This window comes from Dipodomys merriami, unplaced genomic scaffold (genome assembly GCF_024711535.1).
Source record: "Dipodomys merriami isolate MVZ:Mamm:240054 unplaced genomic scaffold, mDipMer1.0.p SCAF_102, whole genome shotgun sequence".
Lineage (NCBI taxonomy): Eukaryota > Metazoa > Chordata > Mammalia > Rodentia > Heteromyidae > Dipodomys > Dipodomys merriami.
This window is the reverse complement of record NW_027202294.1, coordinates 2,320,535-2,345,594: the sequence shown is the minus strand read 5'-3', so window position 1 is coordinate 2,345,594 and position 25,060 is coordinate 2,320,535. Positions and strand designations below refer to the sequence as shown.

Below are 25,060 nucleotides of genomic sequence, written 5' to 3'. Positions count from 1 at the left end.
AAAGGCTGAAGATATACCTCTGTAGTAGAGCACTCGTAAGTATGTGTATGACCCAGGATTCAATCTTCAGCACTGTAAAAAACTAATTAAGAGAGAGGCTCCATCCCGTCGCTCGGCATCAGCAGAGTGACAAAAGGACCTGCGGCAGACCACCCGGCCCGCCTGATCGCGATCGCAACGATCCAGCACTCTCCACCCGAGCAGAGAGGTTCCATCCCGCCAAAGCGGCTCGGCGCGACAAAGGGTCCTGTCTGCAGACCACCCGCCCGCCCGATCACGATCTCAACAACCCGGCGGGGTCACTTGGGCCCCAGAGGTACCGAGAAGAAGCTGCCTGAGCGTGGACACTCTTGACCCAACAGCTTCGACAGAGGCAGAGACAGAAAAGAATCACACAGAGCCACCACCGCCCAACCCAGCCCGGATTGCAACAACAACTGACGACCTACACCACACAGAAACAACCAGCTCCAGGGTGAGTACCCCACAGGGGAAGTGTATCCCTCAAGGGAGACCAGAGCTGGAGGGAATCCCCAGACCCTGACCTAGACTCCCTACCCCAGCACCCGGACCACAGGACCCACTAAAACTGGGAACTGTTTGAGAGCTCCACCAGCCCGTGGAGCACACTCAGCTGGCCAGGCTAGAGCAAGAGCACCCCTGGAAGGGAGCTTAAATGCCCAAGCCAGGAACAGCGCCCCTGGGTCAAGACTACCAACAGTAGAAGAAATTTGAACTGTGTCCCCCAGGCTGTATAACCTAGGGGGTATACACATCAGCACAGGCCTAACAAGCGCGCTCCAGGCTGGGGCCGGAACCAAGCCCGGGGATCCGGCACCTGAACAACACAACCAACTCCTCCCAATTGAAGTAAAAAGCTGAGCATACGCCTCAACAGAGGGGAGAAAACCAGGAAACAACACTCCCCAGGAAGCACGCCTGTGACAACAAAAGACCTGGAGGCCCAGGACAAGAGAAGCCCAAACCCCACCAAAACTCCACCCATATACCCTAGACTGGGAATTGGGCAACACAGGCTGCCAGCACCTGATAGTAAGCAGGAGCTCAGACTGTTAAGGCGGCTCAGCAATAGAGTGATAGTCTTGGATGTATGAGGCCCTGGATCTGATTCCTCAGCATCACAAAAGCAAAAAGGGTCAGAAGTGGTGCTGTGGCTCAAACGGTAGGGTGCCAGCCTTGAGCTGAAAAGCTGAGGGACAGCACCCAAACCTAGAGTTCAAGCCCACAACCAGCCCAAAACAAATAAACAAAAACACATCAGGAGCCCATAGCAGACTCCAGCATTTGGGAGAGTGCATCCAGAGCATCTGTTCTTCACAAGAGCACCCGTAGGAGCAAACACAAGCAGTCTAGGCTGCTCAACCCTTCCAAAGGCGGGAACTGTCAGCAATCTACAGCAGAGAGCTGAGAATCCTAAGTAAGTCAGAATAGCAGCTGGAAATAGGCTCCCAACAGAACCCAGATCAGGCACAGACTCTCTCTACCAATACAGAATCAGCAACCAAGCAAAGACAGACACACCAAAACAAAATTGAAGAGCAGTCTCCTGAACCTCCATGCGAAAATCACAGAGAAAAATCACAAGGTTTACTACCACCCAGGACAGCAAGCTCACCTCAAAAGCCAGCAGCCACACAGGGGAGAGCCCCAGTGGGAGCAAAGCAGGAATGGAAGACAAAGGCTACTTCCAAGGGTTGCTGGAGGCAATGACTCAAGAAATAAAGCGAGAAATTTATCAGAAATTGAAAGAGCACAAGGATGAACTATCCAAAGAGATACAGGGTATCAAACAAGAGATGCATGCAAAAATAGAAGCTGCACAAACCTCAATAAGAAGTGAGATAAACGCCAAATTAGAGGTAATGCATACCTCATTGAGAGGTGAGATCAGTACTCTGAGAACCAACATTGAATCCATAAAGGGATCCATTTCCTCCATGCAAACCACAATAGAAGCCACTGTCAACAGAGTGAATGAAATGGAAGGTCGAGTGTCAGATACAGAAGACAGAATACACCAACTGGACCAAAAAGTGACAGATATGGAAAAATTACTCAAATTAAACCAAAGGGATATTCAAGAGCAAGCAGATAATGCTAAAAAATTTAACCTTCGCATAATTGGAGTGGACGAAGGTGAGGAATTCCAGAGCAAGGGAATGCAACACCTATTTAACAAGATAATCAATGAAAATTTTCCCCACCTCAAAAACGACCATCTTAACTACATCACAAAAGCTTATCGAACACCCAACAAGCAAGACCCCAGGAGAAACACTTCTAGACACATTATAGTAAAAATGATAGATCTGAATAATAAGGAAACAATCCTGCATGCAGCAAAAATGAAGAAGGAGCTATACTACAATGGGAAAAAAATAAGAATTACTGCAGATCTCTCCACACAAACAATGAATGCAAGAAAAGCCTGGGAAAGCACCATACGAGCCCTGAGAGCCAATAACTGCCAACCCAGACTGATCTACCCGGCAAAGCTAGCATTCACATTTGATGGAGAACTGAAAACTTTTAATAGCAAAGAAAAACTAAATGAATACATAAACATTAAGCCAGCATTACAAAGAATTCTAAGAGGGGGGACACAACCTGAAGAAAGCAGCCAGGAACTGGGGCCTGCCCCAAACAGGCATTACTCAAAGTCTAACTGAGCAAGCACAGGAGGAAAGGAAAAAAGAAAAACTTAGGAAAACGGAATGGCAGGGACAACAATGCATCTCTCTATACTTTCTCTTAATATAAATGGGCTGAATTCGCCAATTAAAAGAAAACGAACTGAGGACTGGATAAGAAAACAAGACCCATCCATCTGTTGCCTTCAGGAGACCCACCTCTCAGCCAAACATACAAACAAACTCAGAGTGAAGGGGTGGAAAAGGATCTACCAATCAAACGCCCCCAGTAAGAAAGCAGGTGTAGCTATCCTGATATCTGACAAAATAAACTTTTCATTAAAATCAGTACAGAAAGATAAGGACGGACACTACATATTAATAAAGGGAACAATCCAAGAGGAGGATATAACCATCATCAACTTATATGCCCCAAATATTGGTGCACCCAGATATGTCAAACAAATGCTCTCAAACTTACAGAATAAAATAGATCCCAATACGATAATACTAGGAGACTTTAACACACCACTCTCACCAAAGGACAGGTCTACCAACCAGAGGATTGGCAAAGAAGCTACCGAATTAAGAGAGGCCATACTTCAAGCGGAATTAACTGACATCTACCGAGTATTTCACCCTAAAACAACACAGTACACATTCTTCTCAGCAGCTCACGGAACTTTCTCCAAAATAGACCATATCATAGTTCATGCAAGGAACTTAAGCAAATACAAAGGGATCGACATAATCCCCTGTATCCTATCTGACCACAGTGGAATCAAGCTAGCTCTCAATAACAAAGCATACCGCAGAAATTTCTCCAATACATGGAAATTGAACAGCACACTCCTTAACAATGCCTGGATAACAGAAGAGATCAGAGAAGAAATAAAGCATTTCCTACAACTCAATGAAAATGAAAACACCTCACAAAGAAACTTGTGGGACACAGCAAAAGCAGTCCTGAGGGGCAAATTTATTGCCCTCAGTGCCCACATCAAGAGAATGGAGACAGACCAAGTAAATAATCTCATGTTGCAATTAAAACAGCTAGAAAAACAGGAAAAAATGGAACCTAAAGCTACTAGAAGAAGCCAGATAACCAAATTAAAAGCAGAGATTAACCAATTAGAAAATCAGAAAACCATAACCAAAATAAACCAAACAAAAAGCTGGTTCTTTGAAAAAATAAACAAAATTGATGGCCCACTGGCTAGATTAATTAAAAAAAGAAGAGAGGAAACCCATATTAATAGGATTAGGGATGCCACGGGAAACATCACCACACGTACCCAAGATATCCAAACAATTCTAACAGACTACTTTCAAAAGCTATACTCTCTAAAGGAAGAAAATCGGGCAGAAATGGATGCATTTTTAGAGAAATACAAGTTGCCCAAACTGAGCAAAGAAGAAGTTAACCAATTAAATAAGCCAATATCCTATAATGAGATACAGGAAGCTATCAAAAGTCTTCCAACAAAAAAAAGCCCAGGACCAGATGGATTCACAGCAGAATTCTATAAGACCTTTAAACAAGAACTAATACCCATACTCCTCAAGCTCTTCAGAGAAACAGAGAAGGAAGGAGCTATCCCAAACTCATTCTACGAAGCCAATATCACACTCATCCCCAAACCAGGCAAAGACCCAACCAAAAAGGAGAATTACAGGCCAATCTCCTTGATGAACACAGATGCAAAGATCCTTAACAAGATTCTAGCTAACAGAATCCAGAAACACATAAAAAAAATAATTCACTATGACCAGGTAGGCTTCATCCCAGAGACACAGGGATGGTTTAACATACGTAAGTCAATAAATGTAATCCAACATATCAACAGAGCCAAGGTCAAGAATCACATGATTATCGCTACAGATGCAGAAAAGGCCTTTGACAAAATTCAACATTCATTCATGCTAAAAGCTCTGGAGAAAATAGGAATAGAAGGAACATTTCTAAAAACAATAAAAGCCATTTATGACAGACCAATAGCCAATATTATACTTAATGGGGAAAAGCTACAACCAATTCTCCTAAAATCAGGAACAAGGCAAGGATGCCCACTGTCTCCACTCCTCTTCAATATAGTCCTAGAACCCTTAGCCAGGGCAATAAGGCAAGAAAAAGATATTAAAGGGATCCTCATAGGAAAAGAAGAAGTTAAACTATCCCTTTTTGCAGACGACATGATACTATACCTCCACGATCCCAAAAACTCCATCCCCAAACTCTTAGAAATCATAAATCACTTCGGCAAAATAGCAGGATACAAAATAAACCCACAAAAATCAGTTGCCTTCCTATACACTGATAATGTACAGGAAGAGAGGGAAATAAAGGGAGCAACCCCATTCACAATAACCTCCCGAAAAATAAAATATTTAGGAATTAACCTAACCAAAGATGTAAAAGAACTATTTAATGAGAACTATAAAAAGTTAAAGAAAGAAATTGCAGAAGACACTAGGAAATGGAAAGACCTCCCATGCTCCTGGATAGGCCGACTTAATATAGTAAAGATGGTAATACTTCCAAAACTAATATACAAATTCAACGCAATTCCTATTAAAATCCCAATGACGTACATCACTGAAATACAGAAAACAGTCCAAAAATTCATATGGAACAACAAAAGACCTAGAATAGCCAAAACAATTCTAGGGGATAAAGACAATCTGGGAGGGCTATCCATGCCGAACTTCAAACTCTACTACAGAGCTATAATAACAAAGACAGCATGGTACTGGCACAAAAACAGACCCGAAGACCAATGGAACAGAATAGAAGATCCAGAAATAAATCCACAGGCCTACAGCCAGCTGATATTCGACAAAGGAGCCAAAGACATACAATGGAAGAAACACAGCCTCTTCAACCGCTGGTGCTGGGAAAACTGAGCAGCCACATGCAGAAAACTAAAAGTGGACCCCAGCCTATCACCATGCACCAACATCAACTCAAAATGGATTAAAGACCTTAACATTAAACCTGAATCTCTGAAACTACTGCAGGACAGAGTAGGAGAGACACTTGAACTAATAGGCACAGGAAGGAACTTCCTGAACAGAGTCCCAGGGTCACAACAAATTGGAGAGAGACTCGACAAATGGGACTACCTTAAAATAAAAAGCTTCTGCACAGATAAAGCTATCGCAACCAAGCTAGAAAGACAACCAACTAATTGGGAAAAAATATTTACCAGCAATATATCAGACAAGGGGTTAACATCCTGTATATACAGGGAACTCAAGAAACTAATCCCTCCCAAACTCAACACACCAATTACTAAATGGGCAAGGGAACTAAAGAGGGACTTCTCAAATGAAGAAATAAAAATGGCAAAGAAACACATGAGGAAATGTTCATCATCCCTGGTGGTGAAGGAAATGCAAATAAAGACAACCCTGAGATACCACCTTACCCCAGTCAGAATGTCCCACATCCACAAATCAGCCAACGACAAATGCTGGAGGGGATGTGGAGAACGAGGAACGCTATTACACTGCTGGTGGGAATGTACACTCATACAACCACTTTGGAAAGCAGTCTGGAGGGTCCTTAGAAAGCTAAAGATTGACCTCCCTTACGACCCAGTCATACCACTTCTAGGCATCTACCCTGAACAACAGGAACCAATATACAAGGACACGTGCACCTCCATGTTTATTGCAGCACTGTTCGCAATAGCTAGGATATGGAAACAACCTAGATGCCCCACCACAGATGAATGGATCCAAAAATTGTGGTATCTATACACAATGGAATATTATGCAGCCATTAGAAATGACAAAATAATGGCATTTGCAGGGAAATGGATGGAGCTAGAAGGAATCATGTTGAGCGAGGTAAGCCAAGAACGAAGAGACAAACAGTACATGGTCTCCCTGATAAGTGGATGATGAATCCAAAATGTTAGGTGATATGACAAAACTAACAGGACTTAAGAAACAAAGAACTCCCACTCATCTGGTTGAAACACTACTAAATATCCCCATGCTGCTGATCACATATATGGTATATAACATATGAGAACCGTTATATATTACAGACTGTGATAGACAATTTGCTCCAGGAAAGTTAGAATGAACTTGTGACTTTAAATGAGCATCATTATTCCACAATACTGTGAATTTCCGGAAATTAAGTAATCACTTAATCACGATCAAAAAAAAAAAAAAAAAAAAAGAACCTTGGGGAAGGGAGGGAGGGAGGGGATGGTAGGGGGAAAACAATGGAGGGGGTAACAATGTTCAAGAGGAAGTGGAAGTGTACTCATTACCTCACTCATGTAACTGTAACCCTCTGTATAGTATCTCTACAATAAAAAAAAATTAAAAAAAAAAAAAAAACTAATTAATCTTTTTAATAGGAGAAAGAAGGAAAATGAATAAATGTGTGCAAAGTTTAGACAAATACACATATCAGGCATTCATTTATTCATTCAGTAAATACATAAAGAGCACCTTTTAGGTGTCAGGCACTAGGGATGCTGCAGTGAGCTAGACAGAAAAGATGCCTGCTCTCATATAATCCTTATCCTAGTAGAAAAGACACAAACAAAGAAGACAAGCTGTGGCAGTGGTAAATGCCTTATAGACATTGCCTAGGGGGACTACTTTAGGTTGGAAGAGTAAAGAGTACTTTTCTCTTGGGCTGAGTCCCAGAAAAACAGCCAAATGAAAATATTGGGGAAAATGTTCCATATGGAAAGAATAGCAAGTGCAAAAAACCCAAAACCTGAACACATTGGCACATTCAACAGACAGAAATGTTAGCGACCTGGGGCTGGAAAGATGGCTCAGTGGTAGAGGGCTTGCTTTGCATGCATGAGGCCCTGGGTTTGATTCCCCAGCACCACATAAACAAAAAGAAAAAAAGCTGGAAGTGGCGCTGTGGCTCAAGTGGTAGAGCACTAGCCTTGAGCTGAAGAGCTGAGGGACGGCACCCAGACCCAGAGTTCAGGCCCCACGACCGGACCAAAAAAAAAAAAGAAATGTTAGGGACCTACATTAGAGCATACCCTTTTTGAAATGCTTTTGTAAAGTTCATTGAAGTTGGTATTTTGTTTCTAATTTTTTTAATATATAAAGAGACTTCAAGTATCTATCAGAGGAAGCGAAAGATAACTGTATGTTCACGCAATAACTTAAAAGAATAGCATAGCCACATAATTTATAAATTATATTAATACAGCAATTAAAGTATCACATTTTTGATACATAAAACAACATGGTTAAGTCTCAGAATATGTTGGATGGTAAAATACAAAAAAGCATAACATGATGATTCTATTTTATGAAATAAAAAGGCAAAATTAATCTATGGTGACAGAAGTCACAATAGTGCTTTTCAAAAAAAGGCAAAATTAATCTATGGTGACAGAGGTCAGAATAGTGGTGGGAAGATAAATGGCAGGGAATGAAAGGAAGCCTTCTAAATGCCAGGAATGTCATCAATCTTGATGTGAATGGAGGTCACAAAATTGGGCATATGTTTTTGAAAATCATTAACTTCACATTATGTAAATTATTCCTTAATCTAAAAAATAAAGTATATGTGTTCCCATGTATGTGAAGATTTAACAGCATCCATTAGAATACCAGAACAGAGGTTAATAGAGATCCCAAGGCTTCAACACTCAGGACATCAATCTAAAATAACAACCATGCTGGGCGCCGGTAGCGCAGGCCTGTAATTCTAGCTACTCAGGAGGCTGAGATCTGAGGATCACGGTTAAAAGCCAGCCCGGGCAGGAAAGTCCATGAAACTCTTATCTCCAATAAACCACCAGAAAACCGGAAGTGGCGCTGTAGCTCAAGTGGTAGAACACTAGCCTTTAGCTGAAGAGCGCTGGACAGCGCTCAGGCCCAGAGTTCAAGCCCCATGACCAACAAAACAATAATAATAATAATAAAATAAAATAACAACCATGGGTTGGGGATATGGTTCTAGCAGAACACATGCCTACTAGCATGTGCAAAACTCTGGATGCAATCCCCAGCAACTAGGGAGGGAGGAAGGGATGAGTTAACATTCATTTAATACTATAAACTAGACACTGCTTTAAGCACTATATACACCTTAGTTCATTTTATCCTCATAATAATTCAGTGATTCAAGAAATTTACAATGAGGGGCTGGGAAGGTAGCTCAGTGGTACAGCACTTGCCTTGCATGCATGAGGCCCTGGGTTCGATTCCTCAGCACCACATAAGCAAAAAGAAAAAAGGCAGAAGTGGCGCTGTAGCTCAAGTGGTAGAGCACTAGCCTTGAGCTGAAGAGCTGAGGGACAGCGCCCAGGCCCAAAGTTCAGGCCCCACGACCGGACCCAAAAAAAAAAAAAAAAAAAAGCAAAGAAATTTACAATGAGATAACTAACATACAAAGTAATTATTTTATTTTATTTTTCTTTTTTTTTTGCCGGTCATGGGGCCTGAACTCTGGGCCTGGGCGCTGTCCCTCAGCTCTTCAGCTCAAGGATAGTGCTCTACCACTTGAGCCACAGCGCCACTTCCAGCTTTTTCTGCTTATGTGGTGCTGAGGAATCGAACCCAGGGCCTCATGCATGCAAGGCAAGCACTCTACCACTGAGCCACTTTCCCAGCCCCAGTAATTTTTTTAACTTGACCACAGAAGTAAAAATAGGAACTCAAACCCAGACAGCCTAATGTCCCAGTGTATGCTGTCATGACATACTCTTTCTGTTTCTTTTTTTTTTGCTGGTCCTGGGGCTTGAACTCAGGACTTGGGCACTGTCCCTGAGCCTCTTTGTGCTCAAGGCTAGCCTCCACCACTTGAGCCAAAGCATCACTTCCAGTCTTTTCTGAGTAGTTTATTGAGATGCGAGTTTCACAGACTTTTCTGCCCTTCCTGGCTTCAAACTAAGATCCTCAGATCTCAGCCTCCTCAGTAACTAATATTACAGGCATGAGCCACCAGCATCCATCTTTGTTTTGTAGTATTGGGATTTGAATTAAGAGTTTTATGCTTAGAAGGCAGGCAATGTATTGCTAAGCCACAGATCTAGCCATTTTCTGACTGGCTATTTTTGAGAGGTCTCAGTTTCTCTGTGGACTTATGCCTGGACTTCAAAGTGTCAACTTCAGACTATCCAACATACCTGGGATGATAGACATGTTCTACTATGCCCAGCTTCTTACACTGAAATAGGAATCTCATAAACTTTTCTGAACTAGCCTCCCAAACTCAATCTTACAAGTAGCTAAGATTATAGGCACAAGCCACTGGAACCACATAAACTTCTCCATTCTTTAAAAAAAGACACTGAAGCCGAACACCAGTGGCTCATGCCTGTAATCCTAGCTACTCAGGAGGCTGAGATCTGAGGATCACAGTTAAAAGCCAGCCCAGGGAAGAAAGTCCGTGAGGGGCTAGGAAGGTGGCTCAGTGATAGAGTGCTTGCCTTGCATGCATGAGGCCCTGGGTTCAATTCCTCAGCACCACATAAGCAGAAAAGGCCGGAAGTGGTGCTGTGGCTCAAATGGTAGAGCACTAGCCTTGAGCTGACGAGCTGAGGGACAGTGTCCAGGCCCAGAGTTCAGGCCCCACGACTGACCAAAAAAAAAAAAGAAAGAAAGTCCGTGAGACTCTTATCTCCAATAAACCACCAGAAAACCAGAAGTGGCGCTATGGCTCAAGTGATAGAGTGCTTGGCTTGGGCTGAAGAGCTGAGAGATAGCACCCAGGCTCAGAGTTCAAGCCCTATGACTGATTAAAAAAAAAAAAAAAAAAAAAGACACTGAGGCTGAAAATGTGGCTTAGTGAAGCCCTGGGTTCAATTCTTCAGTACTACATAAACAAAAATTGCCGGAAGTAGCGCTGTGACACAAGTGGTAGAGTACTAGCCTTGAGCAAAAGAAGCTCAGAGACAGTGCCCAAGCTCTGAGTTCAAGCCCCAGGACTGGCAAAAAAAAAAAAAAAAAAAGACACTGAGACCACAGTGTCTCCTACATCTCATTCTCTCCACAATACCTCACCAACAGATAATCCCCTTCCTTTGAGATCTTACGCTCAGTTTGCCATCAGTGAAAGATCACTATAAGACATAATGACATAATGACAGGGTTGGGAAGGTGGCTCAGTGGTAAAGTGCTTGCCTCACATGCATGAGGTCCTGGGTTGGATTCCTCAGTACCACATAAGCAGAAAAAGCCAGAAGTGGAGCTGTGGCTCAAGTGGTAGAGTACTAGTCTTGAGCTGGAAGACCTGAGGGACAGCGTCTAGGCCCAGAGTTCAGGCCCCATAACCAACCAAAACAACAACAAAAAAAAATTGGGGGGGAGAGAAGGGGTACAATAGCTGGGGATACATTTCAGGGGTAAAGGTTTAACCTAGTATGCATGAAATTCTATGTTCAATAACCAGTATTACCAAGAGGAAAAAAAAGCCCTTTGTGACCGGGAACCAGTGGGTGACACCTGTAATCCTAGCTATTCAGAAGTCTGAGATCTGAGAATCGCAGCAAAGCCAGGGCTCAAAAGTCTGTGAGACTTTTTTTTTTTTTGGTCGTGGGGCTTGAACTTTGGGTTTGGGTGCTACCCCTCAGCTCTTCAGCTCAAGGTGAGCACTCTACCGCTTGAGCCACAGTGCCACTTCCAGTTTTCTAGTGGTTTATTGGAGATAAGAGTCTCACGGACTTTTCCTGCCCAGGCTAGCTTTGAACACTGATCCTCAGATCTCAGCCTCCAGAGTAGCTAGGATTACAGGCACAGCCACAGCTGCCCAGCTTGTCTCTGAGACTCTTATGTCCAATAAGTCACTCAGAAAACAGGAAGTGGTGCTGTGGCTCAAGTGGTAGAGCACTTAGCCTTGAGTTAAGGAGCTGAGGGACAGTGCCCAGGCCCAGAGTTCAAGCCCCACGACTGACAAAATAAATAAAGCCCTTTGTATTTAATAATCCAATCATCAAATGAAATACATACTACTACCTTAATTTTATGAGAATTTTATTTTGCCTAAAACAACAAAGTTGGCAATAGTTAAAAGTCATTAAATCTTTCTCAAATTCCTTCTCTCTATGGAATTTTTAAACCTAGAGGGCTGGTGCTTGATAACCTCAGTTCAAACCCAAATATCATTAAAAAAGGGGGGGGACTGGTGGCTCACACCTGTAATCCCACCTACACAAGAGGCTGAGATCTGAGAATCCTAGTTCAAAGCCAACTGGGACAGGGAAGTCCAGGAGACTCTTATCTCCAATTAACTACCAGAAAACTGGAAGTGGTGCTGTGGCTCAAAGTGGTACAGTGCTAGCCTTGAGCAAAAGAGCTTAGGGACAATGGCCCAGAGTTCAAGGCCCACAGCAAAAAAAAAAAAAAGATTGAGTTAAAACTATAATTTTGGGCTGGGAAGGTGGCTCAGTGGTAGAGCGCTTGCCTTGCATGCATGAGGCCCTGGGTTCGATTCCTCAGCACCACATAAACAAAAAGAAAAAAAAGCCAGAAGTGGCGCTGTGGCTCAAGTGGTAGAGCGCTAGCCTTGAGCTGAAGAGCTGAGGAACAGCGCCCAGGCCCAGAGTTCAGGCCCCATGACCGGACCCAAAAAAAAAAAAAAAAAAAAAAACTATAATTCTATGCCAGCTCCAAATTGATCCAGAATATCAACAATCCCACTTTATCCAAGAAAAAGCCAATTCACTATACCTGGCAAGTATCATCCCTGTTTTCTGGATACTAGAACAGAACAAGTCTAAGTACATGAACCAGTAAAAGGCAAGGTCCATATCACATGTGCACTCAGAACAATGCTCAGAATAAGTGTTTAGCCTATATTTGAAAGCAGAAATAACTAAGAGACTTTTCCAAGACAAAGTAACAAGTAGTAAAACAAGAAGTTTTCTCAGGGCTGGGAAGGGGGCTTAATGGTAGAGATGCCTTGCAAATGTGAGGCCCTGAGTTCAATTCCTCAGCACCACAAAAGCAGAAAAAGCTGGAAGTGGAGCTATGGCTCTAGTGGTAGAGAGCTAGCCTTGAGCTAAAGAGCCAAGGGACAGTGCCCAGGCCCAGAGTTCAGGCTCCATGACAAAAAAAAAAAAAAAAAAGTTTTCTCATCTCTTAAGTATAAGCCATAGTCTATACCTATTATAGGTGAACTAGATTCCAAGAAGATCATTTAGCCTAGTGATGTAACTTAGTGGTAGACTGCTTGCCTGGGCCCAACTCTCAATAGCACAGAACAATAATAAAATAGAATAGTCAGAACTCAATCTGGTCCCATTAGCATCTACTGAATCCATCTAAATTCACAGATTAATATAATGCTGATAAAGAGGTTTACATAAATTTAACTACCTCAGGTTCCCTGTGAAATTATCTTACACAGAAATGCATCTGTACCTTCAGGAGGAGGAGCAAACAAACTATCTAAACTGATAGAATGTCAGGAAATTCTAATTCAAAAACTTCTTCTTAACATTTCCAATATAAGAATTCACCGTGAGCAGGAAGCTGGTGGCTCACGCCTGTAATCCTAGTTACTCAGGAGGCTGAAATCTGAGGATCGTGGTTCAAAGCCAGCCTGGGCAGGAGAGACCATGAGACTCCTATCTCCAATAAACCACCAGAAAACCGGAAGTGGCGCTGTAGCTCAAGTGGTAGAACGCTCGCCTTGAGCTAAAGAGCTGAGGGACAGCTCCAGGCCCAGAGTTCAAGCCCCACAACCGACCAAAAAAAAAAAAAAAAAAAAAAGAATTCACTGTGAGCCTGGCTCTGGTGGATCATACCTATAATTCTAACTATTCAAGAGGCTGAGATCTGAAGCTCGTGTTACAAAGGCAGCCCAGAGAAGGAAGTCCATGAGACTCTTTAACTCCAACAAACTACTCAGAAAAAGCTGGATATGGCACTGTAGGTAGAGTGCTAGCCTTGAGTAAAAAGAAGCTCAGGGACAGGGCACAATCCCAAAGATCAAGCCCCAGAACCAAAAAAAAAAAAAAAGAAATTCACTATAAGATCTTCTTCTCAATAAGCAGAAGCTTCTTGTAAATTAATTCTGTCTACCCAAACACTGGTGTCTCACACCTGTAATACTAGCTACTCAGGAGACTGAGATCTGAGGATCTTGGTTGGAAGCCAGCCCTGACAGTAAAGTCCATGAGACTCTTATCTCCAATTAACCACCAGAGAAACAGAAGTGGCACTGTGGTTAAGTGGTAGATTGCAAGCCTTGAATAAAAGAAGCTCAGGGACAGTGCCCAGGCCCTACAACTGAAAAAAAAAAAAAATTAATCCTGTCTATCTTCTGTTCAAGACCTGAACTTCCTCAAACAACATATCATTCGTGTCTTCTCATGTCCTTTCATGCTTCATAAAGCCGGGCTCCAGGGGCTCACGCCTGTAATCCTAACTACTCAGGAGACTGAGATCTGAGAACCAATGTTCAAAGCCAGCCCAAGCAGGAAAGTCTGTGAGACTCTTATCTCTAATTAATCACCAGAAAACCAGAAGTGGCGCTGTGGTAGAGTGCTCACCTAGAACTGAAGAGCTCAGGGACAGTGCTTAGGCCCAGAGCTCAAGCCCCAATAAATAAATAAATAAATAAATATATAAATAAATAAATACCAACCACCTAAGGATAAAATGGAAATTATAGGGCTGAGAGTGAAACTCAGTAGTAAAGAGCACTTGCCTAATATGTGGTCCTAGGTTCCATCCCCAGCACTGCAAAGAAAAAAGAAAAAAATGAAAATTATATGATAGACTGCCATAATCATAAAGAAAATGCAAAGAGTAACCACAAACTTATAGTCAATTTGATTTCCTACTAGTTTAATAATTAACATTTATCAAGGCCTTAAACTAACGCAAGCATAGTATAAGACAAAATAGGCTCAAAAAATTTACCAAGTATGGCCCCTGACTTGAAAAGCTCACTATTAGGTACAAGAAGTGCATATCCTGAGGGCTGGGAAGGTGGCTCAGTGGTAGAGCGCTTGACTTGCATGCGTGAGCCCTGGGTTCGATTCCTCAGCACCACATAAGCAGAAAAGAAAAAAGCCAGAAGTGGCGCTGTGTCTCAAATGGTGGAGCGCTAGCCTTGAGCTGAAGAGCTCCCAGGCCCAGAGTTCAGGCCCCATGACCAAAAAAAAAAAAAAAGAAGTGCATATCCTGTATCCTGTTACTTACTAATAAAAGAAATAAATACTTTTCCTGAGGACTTTTTCATATATGCCCTCACTTACTCAGAGCTATTACAACCAAGCTATTCTCTCACTAAGCCTCCTTATTTCCACCTTCCTAGTAATGTCTTCCTCTACACAAGCAACTTAACCTTAATACCTCAGATTGTCCTCATTAATTTCCTCCCATTGCCACTCCTACCTTTAAAATTCTGCTCTGGGGGGGAATATAGCACAGTGGTAAAGCACCTGCCTAACAAGTGCAAGGTCCTGACCTCAAAACTGAAAAGAAAAAAATATCTGCTCTACTTTTTTTGTTTGGTTGTTTTGGTCCAGTATGGAGGCTTGAACTCAGCCTCATGCTCTCATTCAGTATTTTTGGTCACAGTTGGCACTCTATCACTTTAGTCACATCTCCACTTCTCACTTTTTGCAGATTAATTAAAGTTTCAAGTATTTTTCTGCCTGGGATAGCAACCTAAATAGGATCCTCAGAGCTCAGCATCCTGAGTAGCTAGAATTATATGTATGAGCCTCCATAACCCAACTGCTCTACTTTTTCTATGCCTTCAAATACAGAATCCTAGTTATTTTCACATCGTAGTTAATGAAATCTCCATGTATTCTATCTCTTAGAAATCAGATCCCACTCTTCTGAAACAGTTCCTACCATCATTATCCCAGCATAATTTATTCAGACCGTCAGTCAATAGCAAAAACTAGTTTGTTCCTTTTTCATTATTTTAACGTTAATCCCAAACAAAATCTTCAATGACTCCCCACTCTCATCTCCAGACAATTTCCCAATATAAATCCTATTTTAGACTAATTTTTTTTTTGTTTTGTTTTTGTCGGTCATGGGGCCTGAACTCTGGGCCTGGGCACTGTCCCTCAGCTCTTCAGCTCAAGGCTAGCACTCTACCACTTGACACATAGCTCCACTTCTGTTTTTTTTCTGCTTATGTGGTGCTGAGAAATCCAACCCAGGGCCTCATGCATGCAGGGCAATCACTCTACCACTCACTGAGCCACCTTCCTAGCCCTAGACAAATTTTTGATATATAAATACCACATCACTTCTTCCCCTCATATTTTCTACCATGTCTTTGTAAAGACTGTTTTCTCCAAGTGAGTGACTTTTCTCCCTTGTGCAAGTATCTACTCGTCCTTGCCACCCAACTCAAGTATCTGTGCCTACAAAGATCACTGACTCTCCAGGCAGCAGCTGTATTTCACTGTACAAATATCTTCTCTATGTGCATACGTAACACAGCACTACTAATCTCATCAAAATATGTCTCTCTGAAGTCCCTGAGGAAAGATATTATTTCTAACCTCAGGTCAGTTACATAGTAAGTACTCAATAAATAAACAGCTCACCCTCATTTATCCTGGCTCAATTTGCCATTTGACCATATTCTTCAAACTACAGATTTTTAAACTGTGCTCAGTGTGAAAGTCCAAATTTGGTGGTTTTTCAGGGGTTCTGCTGTGTGTACGTGCGTGCACATACCAGTATTAGGCTTGAACTCAGCTTAGCTTTTTTACTCCACACTAGTGCTCTACCACTTGGGCCACACCTCCATTTCTGTTTTTTTTTTTCTGGTTGAGTGGAGATAAGACTGTATATCACATTGACAATTTAAAAAAAAAAAAAAAAAAAAGAGTCTCAAGGACTTTCCTGCCCTGGTTGGCTTTGGATCCTGAATCTCAGCTTTCTGATTAGCTAAGATTCCAGGCATGAACTACCTACACCTGGCCAAATTTGATGCTTTCAAGTTTGTTTTTTAAATATGCAAATGTAGAGCTGGGAAGGATGCTCAGTGATAGAGTGCTGGCCTTGCATGCATGAGGCCCTGGGTTCCATTCCTTAGCACCACATAAGCAGAAAAAGCCTGAAGTGGCACTTGGCTCAAGTGGTAGAGCGCTAGCCTTAAGCTGGAGCTGAGGGACAGAGCCCACACCCACACTTTAGGCCCCACGACCGGCAAAAATAAATAAATAAATAAATAAAATGCAAATGTAGAACATGACACTAAATTACAACGTCTGAAAATCTAATGAAAACATATTAAAGACTTCCTTATTCAATAAGAATGGGAATTTCCAGTACCATCCTAACCAAAGGAATCGAATCTACTTCTCCCTAGAAAGGGAGAAAAGCCTTTCAGAAATTGTACAATGTACCCAAGTCCAACTGAACACACACTGAAAATAATTCCAAAGAAGTAACCTGCACTAAATTAGGGCCAAAGATAACCATTATTTGTCCTAGTTTACAAATAAACGCATCTTGCTAAGTTCAAAACTTCCCGCCCTCTCACCCCCTCCCAGAGAGGAAAAACCCAATGGGATGTGATGATCCAGAAACATTTATTAGAGCCCAGCCTGAGTTTCCACTGCCCTGTTCCTCGGTCGCAGCACTCCTCAGCTTCAGATCTCTCTCCTTTCCCAGGGAACCAGTTGTCGGTCCTCAGTTTCCTCCCCACACTCTCCTGGAAACAAGTTAGTTTCCTGGCGGAAACCAAATAACCCCAAGAAAACACGGCAGCTTCCTTCATGGATTCTGTGTGAAGGGTGAGCTGAAGCTGGTGGGTCTGACACTAAAGAGGGCAGAGCAGGGCCCTTCCAGGACACCAGAAGACTTTCCGGACAGACCGACCGGCCCTCTTCCAGATCATCTCCTGGAGATCTTGGTCCTGGCCTTCACAGCTCAGGGACATAAACAACTTGGGAAGAGAGGTTCTCAAGGCAGCTAAAGGGGTCGAGGTCAACTCAGGGCTGAGGTCAAAGGTCAGAGCCTGGGCTGCCTGGGCTACCTGGATGCCCCCGCAGGAGCAGGAAGAAAGACGAGGCCCGCACCAAGGGCTCGGCAGGACCCGCCGCAGGGGAAGCGGACCTAGAGCGGCTGGACCAGGGGCGTCCCAGGCCCAGCCCTCCCCACCGGCCGCACACCCCCTCAGCAGCAGTCCACCCTCCCTCCCATCCCCCCGTCACCCCCGTCGTCCCCACGGCAAGCGCAAGTCCCGCCTACAGAGCCGCCTCTGGGCCAAGGCCTACTATGACAGGACTCGAAGCAGTCCCAGAGGTTCGAGGGCCGGGCCGGGCCGGCACCGCTTACCCAGCCCCCGGCTCCTCCTCTATTACCCGCGCCGCTCCCGGGCCCGCTCGCTCCCGACAACACCGACGGCGCCACGGCTCGGAGTTCACGGGCGGGCGCGCTCCCGACCTCCGCGACCCTTCTCCCGTCGGCCGCGCCGCGCCGGGTCCTAAAACCCGCCTTGCGCTGTGTTAGTCCACGCCCGCTTCCTGAGTTGCCTCAGACCACGATTCCCAGCAAGCACCGCAGACTACAACTCCCGAAAGGCATCGCGAGAAAGACCTTAGCAGAGAAACTCATCCAGAGTCCCTGCTTGATGCAAGTAACAATGGAACGGTTTTTTTGACATCACTGACGCTTTGAACTCATTAACTCGTCTAGGAATAAATGAATCCCCTCTAGAAACAGCAATGTTTGGAAAGGCCTAGCTTACAAGTCCTTCTTTGCAACTTTGTAAGTTGTGTATAGAAACAGACTCAACAAATGTATCAACTTCGTACAAAACATTCTGTAGAGTTGTATTAACAGAGTAAATCTGTCTGGTTTTCTCTTACGCAAGTGGGACCTTAGCTTTGAGGTCCATCTTCAGCAGCCCTTCCCCCAAAAAAGTACCAGGCACCTACTGTGTATATGTGAATATTTGATATAATCTTAACCAGGGTGAATGAAGGGATATCATCTGGACTTGGCCACTAGATGCAGCCTTCAAGGACTTTGGCTCTTGATCAAGAGATGTAAAAATGATTGGGCACTGGGTTGTTCATATCTGAAATCCTAGTTATTTGTGAGGCTGAGTTCAAGAGAATGGCGGTTCAAGACCAGCTCAGGCAAAAAGTTCAGTAGTTACAGAGACATACAGAAATATATATAGCAATTTTCACACACACACACACACACACACACACACACACACACACACACACACACACACTTACTTTTTCCTTCACCAGTTATCAATTGAAGTCTGTCTTTGTGACTGACTCTACCCTAAAAATGAAGATAGGATAAAAAATGGCAAAAATCCTATGGCAAATAAAAGCAACCGGAGGAAAAATAATTTGGATTAAGAAAATTTTAGGACATATTAAGATGAAAATACGAGTGAAATATACAAACAAATATCTAGTAGGTACTTGTAGATCTAGTAGTAGATATGTAGATATGTAGTAGATCTAGTAGATCTAGATACCCTTTGTTGGTACTCAGCAGAAATATCTAGGGTGTAGATAAACATTTCCCAGGTATTGGTTTTTGAAGTAATTGTTCAAGCCTTGAGGAAGAAAATAATCTATGAAGAGGGAAACTGAAAGTGAGACAAAGTCCCAGATGTAGCTGGAGCATGGGAGGAGTGCCAACATACATAAAGTGTGTTGTTACTGTTTTTCCTAGCAAACTGTTGGGTTTGATGATGAATTGTTGATGTGGTAAAGTTAAGTTGTTTGGGGCAATGACTCTGACAGGGCCAGAATGCCTGAGGGGAAATCTCACCTCTACTGCCTAATAATTTTTGTTGGTGGTGGTGGTGGTGGTCTGGGGCTTAAACTCAGGGCTTCAGCGCTCGCAGCTCTTCAGCTCAAGGCTAGTGCTCAACCGCTTGACCCACAGTGCCACTTCCGGTTTTCTGGTGGTTTATTGGAGATAAGAGTCTCACGGACTTTCCTGTCCCGGCTGGCTTCAAACTGCGATCCTCAGATCTCAGCCTCCTGAGTAGCTAGGATTACAGGCATGAGCCACCAGCGCCCGGCTGCTTAATAATCTTAAAAGATCAAGGACAATTTTCTTCTTCACCTCTTTGATATATGTGTGTGTATCTGTGTGTGCCTGGGTGGGGGGAGTTTGCTTGTTTGTTTTGAATTCACTTGAACCATGCCTCCAGCCCCTGGCACTTTCTTTTCCTTATCTGTAAAGAGGGGGCCACCTGGCCCATAGTGCTTGCTATGTAAATGTTAAGTACTACTATTATTTTTCACTAAATTGTCATCTCCACGAGGCTGAAGTTTTCCATTTTATTCAGGATCTTCTATTTATAGCCTGCCACAATATAACTGCTCCAGAAAAGTTTCATTAATGAATGTTAGGGTAAGAGAGTGAGACTTGGAGAGAAAGCATAACTCTCAAATCAGGATCCAGAAAAATTGCAGTTCCTGTATTGAGCTCTGGGTCGGTCCCACCACGGTTTGCAAGGGCCTGGACTACTGAGCTGCAGCCCTGCTTGGACTGTACTCCAGCGTGAAGTCGCGGGCCCAAAGCTACCCACGCTCCAGTGAACCCACCCCCTGCCCGGCAGGACTCCCTTGGGCTCCGCCCACATGGGCGTGTCACGCAGGGAGAGCGTATCCTGGGGCAATCCCCGAGCTAGCCTGTCGGGGCGGGGTGGGGCGGGGCAGATTCTCAGGCTGGGCCTAGGCCCTCCTCACCCACGGGGAACGGAAGTCTCAGCCTGGCTCTCGACCCCTCCGAGAATCACCGACCGAGGGGAGAGCGGGGCTTCCATCCACAGGGCGGCTGGGCTCGGGCGAGCTCCGTTACGGGGAAGTACTATGAAGCGTGTGGGGAGTCTGCGCCTGCTTTCAGACCTGAGCAACTTCAGCGGCGCAGCCCGGCTCCGGGAGTTGTTGGCCGGGGACCCAGCCGTCCGAGTCCGCGGTAGCCTGGATGGCCGCTACCTGCTGCTGCTGAGACCCCCGGGATCACCCAGTCCGCAGCTGCTGGTGGCTGTGCGTGGGCCCGGCGTGGAGCTGGAGCGAGCCTGGCCGGAGGGCCAGCCCTCCCCGCTAGACGCCTTCTTCCTGCCCTGGCCTGCGCGCCCCGCGCTCATCCTGGTGTGGGAGAGCGGCCTAGCCGAAGTCTGGGGCGCAGGCATAGAGCCCGGCTGGCGGCTGCTTCAGAGCACCGAGCTGTGTCCGGCCGGGCGAGCCCGCGTGATGGCCGTGGCGGCGCCGCGGGGACGCCTGGTATGGTGCGAGGAGCGACAGTCAGGCGCTGAGGACCAGCCAGGGCGACCCGCCACCGCCTTCAGCCACTGCGTTTGCGCCGTGAGTCTGGAGCCAAGCGGAGAGGCTGGTACCATCCTGGGCCGCACACAGGTCCTGCTGCACCACTGCCCCTCTTTGGGGGTGATAGCTTCCCGCAAAGACATCTTTCTCGTGCCCACTGCCGCCACCTGGCCTGGGGTGGCCCACATCCTGCTCAGCTGGAGCCCCACCAAGGGCAAGGTGATAGTGGCCGCCCCAGGTCTTGGCCTCTCCCACAGTAGAAGCCTGAATCCTAGACAAGGGGACACCTGGGACTTTCGGACCCTGCTTCGAGGCCTTCCTGGGTTGCTGTCACCTAGGGAGCCATTGGCTGTACACACCTGGGCTCCAACTCCTCAGGGCCTGCTGATGCTTGACTTCAGAGGCACCGTGAGCCTAGTGCAGTCCCATGGTTGTACCCGAACTGTTGGCACCCTGCAGGAAGCACCCATAGGCCTGGACAGTTCTGCAGCCTTGGGAACATTTCATGGTACTCTGGCCTGTGTGTTGGGCTCCTCCCTGGAACTACTGGATATGGGAAGTGGGCAGCTGCTGGAGAGGAAAGTCCTAAGTACAGACAGAGTACATTTGCTCGAGCCCCCAGCCCCTGGCACGAAGGATGACAAAGAGCTGGAGACCCGAGGTCTGCGCTTGCTTTCAGCCTTGGGTCTGTTCTGTGTGGGTTGGGAAGCCTCCGGGGACCTTGACCTGCCCTCAGCCAACAACCTGGTGTTTGAGGAGGCCTGCAGCTACTACCAGCGGCGAAGCCTGAGAGGTACCCAGCTCACTCCAGAGGAACTGAGACTCAACAGCACCTTCCAGGCACCTCAGGCCTTGGCCTCCATCCTGCAAGGCCACCTACCTCCATCTGCCCTGTTGACTACACTGAGAGCTGAGCTTCGGGATTATCGGAGTTTAGAGCTGCTCAAGACCCAGCTGGTAGCTGGAGATGAGGAGGAGGCTGGCTGGACTGAGCTGGCAGAACATGAAGTGGCCCGCCTGCTGAGGACTGAGTTGACAGGAGACCACCTGGCCCAGCTCAACACTGTTTTCCAAGCCCTTCCTACAGCAGCCTGGGGTGCCACATTCCGGACCCTACAGCTCCAGCCCGATGGGAATGGCAAGCTGAGGTCTCAAGCTCCCCCTGATGTGTGGAAGAGGGTGCTACAGGATACAACAGCTGCAAAGGACCCTCCCAATGGGATACTGCCTCCTTTTGAACTCCTGTGCCAGTGCTTATGCCAGTTGGAGCCTCAGTGGTTGCCTCCCTTTGTAGAACTGGCACAGCTGCAGGGTGGGCCAGGATGGGGGGCTGGAGGCCCAGGGCTACCCCTCTATCGCCGAGCCCTAGCAGTGCTAGGTGAAGATGGAACCAGACGTGAAGCACTGGAGCTCGAGCTGCTTCTAGGCAGTGGACGCCCCAAAGCTGTACTGCAAGCTGTGGCGCAGCTGGTACAAAAGGAGCAGTGGGAGAGGGCCCTGGAAGCTGGCCTGGCCCTTGCCCCCTCCAGTCCTCTGCTTCGAAGCGAGATCTTCAAACTGCTACTGGCTGAGTTTGCCAGACATCGCCACCTTGATGCTCACCTCCCACTTCTTTGCCGCCTCTGCCCACCTGAAGTGACCCCAGAAGATCTCCTTCTTCTACTACAAACACATCTCCCAGATGAGGTGGGGCCTCCTGCTCCATTCCCTGAGCCGGGTGTAGAGCCCCCTCTCACGGTGGGCTTGCTTAAAGCCCTGCTGGAACAGACTGGAGCCCAACGACAGCCTTCAGGCCCAGTTCTAAGCCCATATGAGGACATCCTTTGGGACCCAAGCACTCCACCTCCTACCCCACCTCGAGGACCAGTGACTACTCTTTAGACATCAACAACCCAGGCCTGGAGTCCTAGGAACCATCTGAACAGGGCTCTTGTGTGACTGACATAGGAAATCACTTGCAGGACACAGTGATCAAGGAAGACTGCCTAGGAGTTGGAAGGGGCCAAGGTGGAGCCTGTGTGTGCAATATTCTTCTCTCACTCTCGGAGAAAACTGTTAAATATTTATTAATATTAAAATATACACTTTTTTTGAACAGCTGAGGGTCTGAGGAAATTGTGAGACTTGGATAAATCTGAATCTGTTGGTAAAACAGACACTTCTATTCATGAAAATAATGTTTATGAGCATTTCATATGCCTTAGGCACTCTGTTGGGCTTTATACAATCCCTTATCTGATGCTTCTCATTGCTCCACTGGGAAAGTACTAATGTTAGTCCATTTTCCAAGTGGTGAAAACAGAAGTCTAGAAAGACTAAGTGACTTGACCAAGTAAGTAGACTAGAAAGTAACTAGTAAGCTACTAGAAAGTAGCAGTTGTAACATTTGAACCACCTCATTGTACAACCTGTAGCTTTTGCCTGCTTATGTGTATTCTTCATCCTTGGTTCAATGCAGGCTTCTCTAACCTCTTATAAGGAGAGGATTCTGAAGAGCTCCACCTTCCTTTCCCCAAAACTCTGGGTAGAAACTGTGATGGGTCCTGAGCCTGTGCTTGCTCCAGGATTGCTGGAGCATCTCCTGGCTTTGAGAAGACTTGCCACAGACAGGAGAGCTGCCCACTTTGGCTTAATAACAAGAATCACAGGGAACAGACCTACTTGGAGGCCATACATTCCTACTAGCTTCTTAAGTCAAAAAATAAAAGTATGTGCAGCACAGATTTCTGCTTGTCTGGTTTACTCAACTGGACCCTCTTCAAAGAGGCCTAGGTCTGTTCTCACTTCTGCCCAAGGAACCCTTCTACCTATCCTTGTAGAACCCTAAATACTGCTACTTATCATCCTGAACCCCCTTGATCCAAGGACACCAAGCTGAAGGCTGCCACTCATCTTTGTCCTGGGACCTGAAGCTTAGATTCTGCTCAGCCTCATCTGGGGCATAAAATAGACTCTGGCTCATTGGACTAGAGACAGTTCAGCAGTCTCAGAAGAAAAGGGTAACCTCTTAGCTATGGCCATTGTTGTTGTTAGCTCTTTAGCATTAAGAAGGTCCCAAAGTGGCTCATCTGAGGGTCAGGTCTGGGGATGTCTCCTTAGCCTCATTGAAGTCAGTAGGACACCTGGGTCTTATCCAGGGCTTGGATTGGTTTTGTTTGTTTGTTCGTTTTTGTCGATCATGGGTCTGAACTCTGGGCCTGGGCACTGTCCCTCAGCTCTTCAGCTCAAGGTGAGCACACTTCACTCAAGGCTAGCCACAGCACCACTCACTTCTGGCTTTTTCTGCTTATGTGGTGCTGAGGAATCGAACCCAGGGCCTCATGCATGCAAGGCAAGCACTCTACCACTGAGCCACCTTCCCAGCCCCTTGTATGGTTTTTATCCTAGACCTCAAGCCAGCTTTCAGTCTTCAAGTGGACTCAAGCTACTGATCTTTTAGCTGCTGCTCCTCCCAGAGACACAGAGATAGGAACAGTTCCTCCCTTAGCTTCCACCTCAGCCCCTTCCTGGTCTGGCAGAGGTTCCTCCTCCTCTTGGTCTTAAAGCTGAGACCATTATGCCCCTTCTGGGGAAAGTTGAGGTGGCCAAAAGCAGGAAACTATTCATGATTCTACTCTTTACAACCTCAGAGTTGACTTGGTCCTCCTTCCTTGCCATTATTTTCAATGGGTCCCTGGGGACATAAAAAAAGGCAAGCCAAGTTTTACTTAAGTTATATAGTTTGAGGAAGTTTCACAGGGCCTCTTATTAAAAAGGCCTCTACATGGAGACCACTAATCTGGCAGTTGTGAGGAGAGCAGGTGGGCTTAGATATTAATTAGAGTCTGTGTGTGTGTGTGTGTGTGTGTGTGTGTGTGTGTGTGTGTGTGTGTGTGTGTGTGTGTGTGTGTGTGTGTGTTACTGGTATTTGAACTCAGGACCTTACACTTGCTAAGCAGATACTTTACCTATTGAGCTATGCACCCAGTTTTGTTTTGTTTTTTTTGCTTTCTTTTTCTAATAGAGTCTGCATATATACCCACGCTGGCCTAGACTACAATTCTCCTGTTTACACTTGCCACTTAGCTAGGATGACGAGCACATGCCAGCTTTTATTGGTTGAGATGGGAGTCTCACAAACTTAAAATGGGCTGGCCTTTGAACACCAATCCTTTCAATCTCAGGCTCTTA

General features: G+C 45.5%; 2 protein-coding genes across 4 annotated transcripts in view; one reads left to right on the top strand and one right to left on the bottom strand.

Moving 5' to 3' along the window:
* Armh3 (armadillo like helical domain containing 3) overlaps positions 1-18,077 on the bottom strand; it is a 208,568-nt gene extending 190,491 nt beyond the window's left edge. The window contains exons 1-2 of one of the 3 annotated variants that reach the window (XM_069994911.1): positions 17,916-18,077; positions 14,305-14,336 (exon numbers count right to left, since the gene is read on the bottom strand). The gene's annotated coding sequence lies outside the window, so the exon portion shown is untranslated. The remainder of the gene's footprint in view (positions 1-14,304; positions 14,337-17,915) is intronic. The other 2 variants (XM_069994917.1, XM_069994912.1) reach the window with 2 other exon arrangements.
* A 2,203-nt stretch (positions 18,078-20,280) lies between these two features.
* Hps6 (HPS6 biogenesis of lysosomal organelles complex 2 subunit 3) lies at positions 20,281-23,611 on the top strand. The gene has a single exon (XM_069994899.1). The coding sequence runs from the start codon at positions 20,435-20,437 to the stop codon at positions 22,769-22,771; it is 2,337 nt and encodes a 778-aa protein (XP_069851000.1). The 5' UTR covers positions 20,281-20,434; the 3' UTR covers positions 22,772-23,611.
* Positions 23,612-25,060: the final 1,449 nt, after the last annotated feature.